Raw genomic sequence first — 13,040 nt, 5'->3', positions numbered from 1 at the left:
TGCAGGTCACATCTGGGGCTGCGCAGCCACGGGAAATACTGTATTCCTCATTAATCTTCGGACTCGAAGACAAGCCTTATTAATTATTTGTCGATGTAGATATAGACCAGCAGGCTAGGCTATTGCGTACTTTTTTTTTCGCTGTTAAATTTCATTAGGGGCCACCAAATTCACTTCGTCTAAGGCAGCGGTTCTCAACCTTTTAAGCTCGGCGACCCCCTTTTTACAATCACCCACTCTGACGCGACCCCCTCCCACACATACACATACAGCAATAGAAGAATAGACAATAACAATCCATATTTTCGATGGTCTTAGGCGACCCCTGGCAAATTGTCTATCGACCCCCAAGGGGGTCGCGATCCACAGGTTGAGAACCCCTGGTCTAAGGCCTCCTGTTAAACAAAGCCGGCCCTGATCTTCGTGTCGACTTGTATCAGAATATTCGAATAACTCATCTCATTTCAAATCGTTTCCATCTGGTGCTCATCAAGAACTTTGAGCTATTGCTATTTATCTCTCACAGAATACTGGGCCCAGCGAGATATGACGAGACGGTCCGACAACGTTTTTACTTCGCGTCTGTGGAACTTGATTGCACCCCTGGACGGCACCAACTCTACAGCATCAACGCCCAGAAATTCGGGGCTTACTTGTATGGTTTTGAAAAGTACACGCAGTCCAAACTCTTTATGACTCCACTCGGCTTTGTGTCACAGCCTGGAGTACAATTGGCGGAGTGGAACCACACTGTAAGCTATCGTCTGATGCTACATACGAACAAAAATCTTTTTTTTTTTTAATGCTTATTTAAACTCACACTGTCTGTCTCGTACACGTTATTTCTCCAACACTTAATCTCGTATCAAGTTCAAATTTCGCACAATTATTTTTTGTACCTGACAAAAGAAGAATCAATTAAAAAAAACTATTGGTAATTATTATTATTTTTTTTTTTTAAAGGGAAATAAATTTTACTAGACAGGTGTCTTTGTATAAGATGAGCAGGCTTGTGCCCTGAGTTCGAATTCAATTGTCGAACTTTTTTAAAAATGCAATTCAATATCTGTTCTAATTTTTGGGGCCCTAACGGGAGGACGGATATATAGTGGCTTTTCCATTTTTCGGGGGACGCTAAAATTGGTAGCAAAAATAAAAACAATTAAAAAAAAAACCCACAAATATTTAAATGTTTAAATACATACATTTTCTCTTACAATATACTGTTGATTCAACATTCATCGCTAGAGATGCGATCAATAACCACTATTTCTAACCGAAATCCGCGTTATAGAAACGCTAGGCTCTATTTTAAGCATTTCTCTCATCTGTCCGTTGACTTTCATGGTAGTAGTGCTATGTTCTGTTCTGTATGGGGAGCTGTGTGCAGGAAAGCGCTCACAGGGAGGCCAATACAAGCGCTACAAAGACCCTCTCAAGAGCTCTTTCAAGGAATGCGATATCGACATTCACGGCTGGGAAGCACTAGCTCTCGATCGCTCCTCATGGCGTGAAGCTGAGTCTCGGAATTTCAAAATATGAAGCAAGAAGAGTGGTCAGGGCGAAAGAGCGCCGAACCAACATAAAGCTGAGAGAAGAAGCAGGCCTATCTGCAACTGACCAAACCTACCCATGCCACGTATGCGGCCGGCTTTTTAAAGCGAGGATAGGACTTAACAGTCATCTTCGAGTCCATAGAAAATGAGAAATGTGCTCATCTTTGACTACGAAGGAGGAGCTATATAGTACTGCTATGACAGTTCGCGTAAAAAAATCCCTCCATTTCTCAAGGTAAGCAGCTTTTTTTCTTTTTGGCAGGATATCAAGATAGAGGGCGGTCCATTCTTTTATGTTATCCAGCCAGTTTTTCTTTGGACGGCCCTTTCTTCGTGCTCCCTCCAAGGTACCTTGAAGGATGACTTTTGATGATCAGTCATTGTCTTACAATATGACCAAAGCAGCTCAGCTTTCGTCTCTTCACAGTTAAGAGGACATCTTCCTTTTCGAAAGCCATAGCATGTACTTCTAAAAATACAAGCTCGTCTTCTTTTCCTGGTATCTGATACCCAGAATGTTTCTTTAGCATTTACTCTCAAAGGTCTCAGCGTTCAGTGTCCAGTTTTCAAAATCATTTTCGAGTGAAAATATACTAGGGTAGAATATAGTTTTAATCTTACTGGGAGGCTGATGTTAGTCTTCTAGATTTTCCAGTTTGCACATGGCAGCGGATGCCAAGCAATGACTGGTTTTATCTCATGTATTGATCCTCCATCTCTTGTAATGTTTGACCCTAGGTATTTAAATGATTCAATTTCTTCTAATGTTTGGTCATTCAATAGTATGCAACATCTCGTACTATTTCAAACAAAACCTAGTATTTTGCTCTTTTCAGCACTGATTGTCCATGTCCATGAGGGCGCGGTGGCTGAGCGGTAAAGCGCTTGGCTTCCGTACTGAAGGTCCCGGGTTCGAATCCTGGTAAAGACTGGATTTTTATTTCGGGATTTTCGGGCGCCCTTGAGTCCACCCAGCTCTAATGGGTACCTGACATTAGTTGGGGAAAAGTAAAGTCGGTTGGTCGTTGTGCTGGCCACATGACACCCACGTTAACCGTAGGCCACAGATGACAGAATCAGATGACCTTTACATCATCTGCCCTATAGACCACAAGGTCTAAAAGGGGAACTTTTTTTTACTTACTGTCCATGCCAAGTGCTCTAGCTGCAGCATCCTGTTTTGAAGTAAGATCTTGTACCTGGTCTGCGTTTTCTCCAATGAGATCAATCTTCAAACCTGAGATTGGAAATAGGCCATAGGGAATTTATACACTACATTAAGGGTTAATAAACACTTTTCTGCTAGCTAGATGAACCAAGATACTTTAACTGGAAGGATGATGAAATAAACTACCCTATATACCAAGTTACTTCGTGAGTCAGCTCTGTGGAAGTTACTCTTTGAAATTCAGAGTAACGCAGCACGCAAAAAATTAATAATCTGTGTGGAATACACACAACTTATATAACGACGTGAAAAGCAGGATTACATGACATTGACGTAATATTTAATTTATTTAAAAACAAATTTCGGACACTCATTTAAGGGCCTCCCTCAAGTGGGGGGCCCGGGGGGATCTTAAAATTTTCGTCCACCCTAGCTACGCCACTGTTACTGTGCATACACTCAGTGGGTAAAATACCGAAATAATGGAATAGTACAGACGAGATATAAATAACGCCCAACTGAATAGAGCCAATCAGGCGCTGGGATATACCACACGCAAGCATCCAATTGTGTGTTTCTTTGCAATATTGAGTAGGGTGTCGTGTTAGAATTAATAACGACAATAGCAATATATTTATAAACATTTTGGGCTTTTTTTCGTGTAAAAATGTATAATATATGTATATATTTTACCCCGATCGAATTGGACATGAAATCCGCAATAATACTAAGATTCACGAATGGATCTCATTCACCAATCGTAAACAAACGATTGGTGAATGAGGTCCATTAGCTTACAAATTAATTTCATCCAAGAACCTCAAAATAGTGAAGATTCAAAAGCTGAAGCGCGAGGTGGCCAGCGGTTCCTTAACATCTTAGTATAAGCCAGGGGCGTAGTGAGGGGAGGAGAGGCACGATGCCCTGGGCGCCACCCTCATGGAGGCGCCACTTGCAGCCTACATTTTCTATGTGATGTTCATAGAAAATGGGGGGTGGGGGCGCCAATAATGTACCTTGCCTAGGGCGCACGTTTTGCTCACTAAGCCTCTAGTTAATGCTTCTTCATTTGGATGCGTAGTTATTTCTATAGTTAAATTTTGTTTAGCACTTGACATGTGAAGCGGACTATAACAAGAAGGCCTATAGCAACGCCGAGGGAGACCTCATTGATAACGATTGTGACTCGGTTGTGGATGAAGAATTAATGGACGGAAAAGGTGAGAGACTTGAAAACAATAAAACAGTAATCAGTTTCAGTGACATTACACTGATACTGGTTGTGTGGCGCTTGGTAAAGTTTCCATACATTGTAGTTACTAGCCGACCCTCGGCGTAGCATACGCCGCTATGTAGTGACGGGTGAACACTTCCTGAAAGACACAGTTGTCCAAAAAAAAATGGGGTGGATTTGGGCACACAACTGTGTGTGTATGCCTGGAGAGCGAGGAAGGCGCGGGTACGGTCGGGAGGGGACGGGAAGAGGGTTAGAGAGTCGGCGTGCGTGCATGGTGTTTTGCATGGTTGGGCGACGGAGAAAAATTATATATACAGATAATTCTTTTATGACTCTTTAGGATATTAGGTAGCTTATGGCTTTTTACATCGTAAAGAAGCTTATGGCGCTTTAAAAAAATATAGCTTTTATGTAGCTTTGAGAGACACTTATTATGGTACTTTACATTGATTGAAGACTTTTTATAAAGCTATATGAACTCTTGTACTAATCTGGAACGCGATATTTCTCCCCCTTTCAATGCTTCGATCAATTTTAAACTTTGCACAACTCTTCATTGTGAGAAAATAAAAAAAAAATGCATATATGTGACCCTGCCGGACCAAGGGAAAGCCAAGGACGTTTTGGCCACTGAAGCCCTCAGCAGATACAAAACAAAAAAAAAAAAGAAAGAAAGAAAGAACAGTAGCACATTGTTACTAACAAATATGATTCGATCAAAAAAGTAATATCCAATCAGTAAATGAAAAAGTGGTTGTTTGAGGTGCTGCTGTTAAGTGTTTGCAGAGTGTATTGGGAGTCTGTAAAGACAACAATATCTGATGGTGGTTGCACTCCTTCATATAATTTGTTTTCCACTGTCTGTAGTGCTATGGTAATTACCTCAATTTCGGCTTGGAAGTTTGAGCAGTAATCGCCATAGGGTGCGCTTATCTCAAAGTGTTTATTTTTAGGGAAGACCAGGAAGGCACCAAGACCAGCATTGATGGTGGCTTTGAAAGCCGATCCGTCTGTATATATATATATGGATAGCTTTTTTTTGATAACTTTCAATTGTTTCAAGCGTGCCTACTTTGAGCTCCAGTGGATTTGATATTTTTGTTAAGGTGTTATTTAGTAAATGTGTTTTGATGGTTGGTTGTTTAGTCCGGGCGTTATGTTTGAAAATCTGGTAATTTTTTCTCTGTTGTTTTTGGGCTAGTTCGTCAGTAAAGGAAGAGATGGGAGCAAGGTTATGGTTCTATTTAACTTGGGAATCCCTCTGAATTCGACTCTTCGCAGGAGCGCATAACGAGTTATTTACTAATTGTGTTTTTTTTTCCTTCGTATATAATTTATTCTCCTATTTTATATAACTTTCCTTTCAGATAATGATAATGATGGGAGCATCGACGAGGATTTAGCGGCGCCATTTATACGTAAATATGAGTGTTTGTGTTTAGTCAATTTGTTCTAATATTTAATGAATTTATCAGCGTTGTGTACGTCTTTGTATGGCCCGTGTAACAAGCGATGTCATTGAAGCACATGCAACCCGTAAAGTCTGTGTAGGCTTTGTTGCACACGAATATCCCTAGTTTGTTTAGCCTATGTAACATTTGCAGACGTAAGTTTTACTAAATCATTTAGTTCCGGGTTAATGAAGGCAACCCATTGCATGCTCCAAAGGCACTATGGGAAACACTGAACAATGGGAAACACTGAACAATGACCCCGGTAGTAAGTTTTGCTTCCCTTATATTAGATAGTCTGGATCTTAATATAATTATTCGTCTCTTTTTATCAACATTCTTAGCCTCCTTTAATTTTCTGCCCCTGCCTACATGTCTGCCAGGGCATCTATTTAAGGAGCTCTGAGAGCATCGGGTATCCAGATAACTGATCAGACAATGTAAATTGATAGCCTGGTCTTTTCTCATACGCCTGGCCTGCGTGCCGACGTATAACTGTTATTCTTTGTTACGTAGCACGAGACGTTCAGACAAGAGAATGAATTTCTTAAAAATTATTTTTGTGTGTTATATTTTTGGTTTCTCGACTACAAAGGTTTATCTCTCCTATACAACGAAATCATTTACTGAGCTTCCTTCATCAAACCTTTCTTTAATAATGTCTTCAATTTAGCACTGGCGGATCGGCGGTAGGGGCGATAACGCTAAGTAGCCTGATGTATGAATGTTAAAGCAGAAGTATAGACAACAGCATAGGTCCATGAAGAGCGTTGCAAGAAGTACATAGTGTGGTTGGTAGTCCAATGCTATGTTCCTCTATGCGAATGGCAGTGTGTTCTTGAAATGCAGCGGAAAGTTGAATCCGATGAATGTGTATGTGCTTTGCGAGAAGATTCGACTGCTTGAAAGAACGTTTGCAATGTACACACGTATGTTTGTTGAGAAGAAATGATGTTGTGAACGATTCAGTGCAGTATTGACACTGGAAGGATTTCACCAGGGCATGTGTTTTGAAATGGTTAGTAAGATATCTGCGTGAGGGAAAATGTTTGTCGCAAATGCTGCAAATAAATGTTTGTTTGTTTTACATGTTTCGGATGTTCCTTCAGAGTTGAAGATAGTTTACTTCCTAGTCCAAACCTCCCGCAGGACGACGAGGGATGGGAGCGGGCAGGATTTGAACCCTCGACCTTCGATAAATCCGAACGACAGTCCAGCGCGCAAACCGCACGACCAGGCAGCCATCCTGTTGTTGAATGTGTTTCTACCTGTACATGTTTAGTTTGCAAGTGCTTCTTGAGAGTGTCAGTTGTTTTGAAGCATCGCTGGCAATGTTCACATTGCATTATTCGTTCAGTGGAGTGTGTTTTTAGATGTGCGTTGAGATATCTCTGGAGATGGAAGGTTTTGGAGCAAATGGTGCATTTAAAGACCTCTGTGGAATAAGTTTGTTCAGTGGAGTGTGTTTTTAAATGAGATTTGAGATATCTCTGGAGTCGGACGGTTTTGGAACAAATGGTGCATTTAAAGATCTCAGTGGAATGCGTTTGTTCATCAGTAACAGGAGAGTGGGAAGGTGACGTCACATCAGTGTGTAGATCACATGGTTGTGTCATGTTGGTGCACATGCCGACTTTGGCAACAGATGGCACCAGAAGGTTATCACGTGTGTTTGTGACAGGCAAGAGAACTTCGTAATGGCCATGATCCAAAGGACCGCTAAATAGCAGGGATATGGAGAGACGTTGACCCGGATTGTAAACTCGAGGAGGGTCATGTGGACGTTCTCGGAAGTGAATAGTGATAGTAGCGGGAAGTATTTGAGACAGCGCCACAATTTCAGCCTCGCCACCATAAACGCCGGAAGTATTCATGTAGGCAGCGTATTGTCGATCAGAGTGTATGACTGTGTTTCCGTGAGTAAGAACAACGGACAGAGCGTCGCCATAGTTATCCCAATGTTCGCAAACAAAGCGTACAGCCAACTTGCGAAGTTAGAGAGCATCAGTTTCGTCGATGACATTTTTTCCAGAAATATGCGACTGATAAAAAATAAACAGTTTCCTGATGCAGGAAAGACCTGTTGACTCCACGAAATATATGTGAAGCGGTGGCCACGGTTAGGAATGGACCTCATTCACCAATCGTAAACAAACAACATTTAGCCACGTGGTGCTCTATCTCTTCTATATAATTTACGATCTCATGTTTAATTCACGATGGTTGTCACGTGACAGTTTTTTTTTCCGTTGTTTTATCAATAAGATCACGTGACTAAATGTTGTTTGTTTACGATTGGTGAATGAGGTCCATTAAGGGCGATATACGAAGGAGCAAAACCAAAACAAAGCTACAGAGACAAATTAACTATTTTAAGGACACCAGATATTGACGTGTGTAAAAAAAAAAATACACACATAAATATAGTCAAGTGTTTAGAATGTATAAATAAAGAGAAAGATTTTTTGTTCTCCCCCCCTCTTTTTTTTTTCCTAAGCCGTGCTATCTGTCGCCTCGATAGTTACAACAGAGTAGATTATTGCCCCCCCCCCCTCTCCCTTTTTTTTTTTTACGTGAAGTAGAAATAAAAAAAAAAAGAGTGATATTTCTTGGTTACTATTTTGTGACTACGTGTTCTCAACCCCTCCCTCTCTTGTTTTCTCGTGGACTATACGCAGAGTGATCTTTCCTTTTACTCCTTACTACTCGTTTGACATATTGAGGGAAGAAGAGAATTATATATATATAGATAGATAGAAGATCGATAGTCGACCGGAGGCGTAGCATACGCCACTATTTTGCATGGCTGGTCTTAGGTAACTGTAACCTATGCGACCGCAGTGGGCCCCCACTTTCAAAGGATCCGCACTTTCATAGGACCCGCTCTAATTCAAGGTGTATACATTTCTAATTAAACTAATTTATAACTTAAAACAGATTTCCCGCGTCCTCCTGTCAATTTACCAGTAACTCCTGGAATTCTCTCGAAATAACAAAATATACGAAAAAGTCATTAAAATATTCGGAAATATATAAAAAAAAAATTGTCATTTTGGGGTGTCATTCAATATGGAAAACAATTTTCAAAGATAGATTGAAACATTTGGTGATTCTTGCTAATGAGGGGGATCTATGTAGGAAACAGAAGTATTATGATATACTGTATGACTTTGCTACACGTAAGGCTCGTAAAGTAAATCTGTACGTAGTAAAGAATGAATAAAATGCATAGACGAATTTATTTTCTAATACAAACTCTTAAATTTCGCTTATTATCCGCTTCCCTACCCAGGATTTGATACATTTAAACGACAGTCAAGCGCGCAGCCAGTCACCCGTAGTGTGAATATTACCTTTGTTTTCTCGTGGACAGAAATACTTCTTACTACTCGACTAACTCTTGAGGGAAGAAGAGAATTTTATATATATATATAGATATTTAGTTATTTACCAAAAAGACATTCAAATGCAGGTAGTTTTAATCGGCTCATGTGGGCTCAGATGGGTTTCATTGAACCCCTTCGCACCAAGAATGCTGACACGACACTGACAAACAACTGTGTTGCAATAGTCTTGTTTTGTCTCTGCAGGCAATGGCGAGTGGTCTACTTGGGAACCCTGGCAGTGTGAAAATGCCAATGAAAAGGTGAAAAACAGGGAAAGGTAAGGCATGGGCGTAGCCAGGATTGTTTTTTTTTTTTGGGGGGGGGGGGGGGTAATTTTTTTTCTCCTCCCACAATATATATTTGAAATTTTATTTTTTTGGCACATCGACACAATACAGGCCATGTCGTGCCCATAATCCTTTAAGGGTTACTTCCCCTTTCTAGCTTAAGTTATTAAAAATAAGGTTCATTCTTAGCTCAAATAGTAAAAATAGTAAACATTTATATAATTTAATAACATTCTGTTGTAAATATGTATATGTTTACAAATTCTTTGCCCTATCTCAAATCAAATTTTCGTAGTCAACCCCACCTGCCGGATAAAGCCCAGTATTTTCCCAGGATCGATATAATTAAACAGTGTTTTTAAGTTGTCTGCTGACTATATATTAATATAGGAAACAGGCTTAAATCTTCTGTACCCACAGAGTGCTAGATTCTAGATTAACTCTTTCTCTCCGTAATTATTTACCACATTCTGGTGGAATCAACGCTGGTATCGTCAGTTAGGAGAGAAAGAGTTAAGTCTCATAAGGGAATTATTTTCCAGTTAAAAATAAATATCGTCTGCTTACATTCGCAGCAGAAGTTATATCAAAACATAAACAGAAAGCGATTATAACTTTTTAACCACCTTTTCATGATCACCTTGTGTTGTGTATTTATGTTCTTGTTGCGTTTTGTGAACTGATCTGTTCTAGGGTGTGTGTGTGTGTGTACTGTGAACTGTTTTGTCATTCTTGTTCAATAAAGCCTAGTATCAAGACATGTCTTCCTGTAGTGTTTTATTAGGTCACTACACATTGTCAACGAAAACTCATTAATTGACTCTTTTTCTCCGTAATTATTTACCACATTCTGGTGGAATCAACGTTGGTATCGTTAGTTAGGAGGGAAAGAGTCAAAAAGGGTGTCCCTGCAATTTTTTTTCTTTTTCAGATTTTGCAACAATCCCCCTCCAATAAACGGTGGCTTTTTCTGTTACGGAAATGCGTCTGATACAAGTTCGGCCAATTGCACGCATCTCATCGATGGAATAGGTAAATCTGAGTGTAGCTGGGAATTTTATTTTTTTTGGTCTTACTTTTTCTACTTCCTGCTGGAAACTCTTTCGTCCTTGTCATTTCTTTTCATTCTCCGGACGAGCTCAAATTTCCGTCGTTAGTTAACTCGGGCGGCGTGACAACGTGACAACACATTTTATTATATTTTTCAGAAAAATTTCTTCATTGAATAAATTATATGAATTTGTTTTTAAAATCTTTTTTTTCCCCTTACGTGTTGTGATATTTATTAAATTCGTTCCCTAATGCTGCGACGTATCCATCTTGACCTATATTTAATAGCAACTCATGATCTCGCGCGCTTCTTACATCAGACACTACCGAAAGGCCACGCATGCGCAGGACATAACATTGTTACATTGACACATTCGCTTCATTTATAACATTATTATTTTGTTTAGTAACTTTAGTTGTTTCTAATCTAAATGACTATATCAGTGATACACCGATGAAGAACCGCGGGTAATATATGGCTAGTATATCTATTTCTATCTGGTCTGAGTAGGGTGCTTGTGATTATTATCAGTTTTTATGCCTAGTGTAAGGAGAGGTTATATTATTATTCTTTCTATGTGTGTGAACGGACTATTTGGGGGTAAAATTATGTGTGGCATTGATGGCCTTTGTTAAATGAATCTAGTCTAAGCGCCCTGTAGTATTAATTCGGGCACATTTAGTATTTCAGTTATTGATGATGATGCATTCAATATTATATGTGTGACTTGCTGTTGGCTGTAAATAAATACTAATTTTATACTCCTTCGTTGAGTGGTACTTGCATGTGAGAATCATACCCCTGCACGAGCTATGCCTGTATTGAACTAACCCAAGTCCATTTACATTGGGAAAAGTAAAGGCGGTTGGTCGTTGTGCTGGCCACATGACACCCTGCTCGTAAACCTTTGGCCACAGAGACTGATGACGTCAACATCATCTGCCCCATAGATCGCAAGGTCTGAAAGGGGAACTTTACTTACTTTAATTAAATTATACATTTGAATAGTTAGCTATGCTCCATGACTTCCGGTCTTTACCTTCAGTGCTTAATGACGACCTCGTGGTGGTGTTCGACTACAGCGGTTCTCAACCTTTTAAGTTCGGCGACCCCTTTTTACAATCTCCCACTCCGCCGCGACCCCCCCCCCCCCTCCCTCACACATACAGCAAGAGAAGAAGAGACAAAAACAATCCATTTTTTTCAATGGTCTTAAGCTACCCCTGGCAAATGGTTAATCGACCCCCAAAAAGGTCGCGATCCACAAGTTGAGAACCCCTGGATTACTACAACCTCTTTTCATTGAAAAAAACACCCAACAAACAAACGAAACGAAAAACCTAAATATCGATTACATAAAGACCGAGTGCCTCAAGATCTAATTTAGTTTTTTTAAAAGTTATCTGCACTTTTTTTTCTCAGCGGACGGGCAAATGATCATTATAGCTGTGAACTGTTTGTGTGAGGAAAAGTCCATTTTGATGGCAAACATAACGAGGTGAAAGACGTGACGCCTTAAGTTCACTTTTTTTTTTAAATTTTTTGTTTATTTTTGGTCTTACACTATTTCTTGCAGGGAGTCTATTTTACATTAATTTCTTACATGTCTGTTTTACACTGCTTTCTTGCAGGGAGTCTGTTATACACTAATTTGTTGTTGCGGGGAGTCTATTTTACACTGCTTTCCTGCAGGGAGTCTATTTTAGACAGCTTTGTTGCAAGGAGTCTGTTTTACACTGTTTTCTTGCAGGAAGTCTGTTTTACACAGCTTTCTTACACTGCTTTCTTGCAATGAGTCTATTTTACACTAATTCCTTGCAGTAAGTCTATTTTACACTGCTTTCGTGCAGTGAGTCTATCTTGCAGGGATTTCTTTTACACTAATTTACTTCAAGGAGCATATTTTACACTAATGTCTTGCAGGGAGATTTTACACTAATTTGTAGCAGTATGTCTATTTACACAATTATTTTGCAGAGAGTGCCAACCACCTGATAAAGGAGGTGTACCATGTCTAGGAGAAACACAACTTATATATCCGCATGACTCTTGTCTAAAGGGCTGCTATAGAAGTGAGTGATTAGAGCTGATTGTATACATTCACTATTTATACTAATGAAAACAACACCCTTAGAAGCTAATTTGTATTACATTTATCTCGACCCTCGACCTATCGCACTTATCTGTCCCCAAAACTACTTTGTCTATATTGTTGTAAATCTAAGGCAGGCAACTCAACTAAGTTCTACAGTAAATAAATGTGTGCTTATTTACCAGGACAAACACATAACAGCCTTCTGCATTCCAAGAGTCATGCTACTAATTCTACCATTTGTAAGCCTCCATGCACTAAGGCTCCGTACTGGGATTAATCCCTTACAGCACGGCCCAGGTATCTGGCAGTGTTCTGTAGGGTCTGCCTGTCTCCGTACAGGGCGAGACACCCGCAAGCACCAGTTCTGTTTCAAGACTAGTCGTATCCTTGAAAGTGTTTCTGAGCACCCTGCATTCGTAGAGGATGTGTGTTACGGTCTCGTCTTCTCGTTGTCGACATCAGGGACCGTGATTCTCTAGGATCTTAGCGAAATAGGCTCCTATCGGACAGTGTCCAGTGCAGAATCTTGCCAAGATTGCTTGCTCCTTTCTGTCTAGCTGCCAACATTCATCTTTTCTGTTTGGGCGCTTGAGAACACGACTTCCCGTCTCGTGCTACAAAGGTCCCAGCTGTTGTACCATTTGGATTTGATCCATTCACAAATCTCTCAATAGCTTCTAATGCTGCTCTGTTGCGCCTTAACTTAAGAGGTTCAATATTGGAGTCTATTTCACAGGCTGCTGTGGGAGTAGTTCTCATACCTCCACTGATTAGACGCAAGGCTTGGTTTTGGATTGTGTCTTAAGATG

The 13,040-nt window shown here is 40.1% G+C and overlaps 1 protein-coding gene across 2 annotated transcripts in view; it reads left to right on the top strand.

The window, feature by feature from the left end:
• The window catches only part of LOC106073009 (uncharacterized), a 60,694-nt gene that overhangs the window by 24,832 nt on the left and 22,822 nt on the right, over positions 1-13,040 (top strand). For both annotated transcript variants that reach the window (XM_056014815.1, XM_056014816.1), the window contains exons 12-18: positions 527-752; positions 3,833-3,944; positions 5,329-5,379; positions 9,003-9,075; positions 10,017-10,117; positions 11,559-11,634; positions 12,114-12,208. In XM_056014815.1, the coding sequence (XP_055870790.1) occupies positions 527-752; positions 3,833-3,944; positions 5,329-5,379; positions 9,003-9,075; positions 10,017-10,117; positions 11,559-11,634; positions 12,114-12,208 (734 nt within the window). The remainder of the gene's footprint in view (positions 1-526; positions 753-3,832; positions 3,945-5,328; positions 5,380-9,002; positions 9,076-10,016; positions 10,118-11,558; positions 11,635-12,113; positions 12,209-13,040) is intronic.

The sequence above is a fragment of the Biomphalaria glabrata genome, chromosome 16 (assembly GCF_947242115.1).
Source record: "Biomphalaria glabrata chromosome 16, xgBioGlab47.1, whole genome shotgun sequence".
Lineage (NCBI taxonomy): Eukaryota > Metazoa > Mollusca > Gastropoda > Planorbidae > Biomphalaria > Biomphalaria glabrata.
The sequence above is the reverse complement of the archived record's forward strand: the minus strand, read 5'-3'. Positions and strand labels throughout refer to the sequence as shown.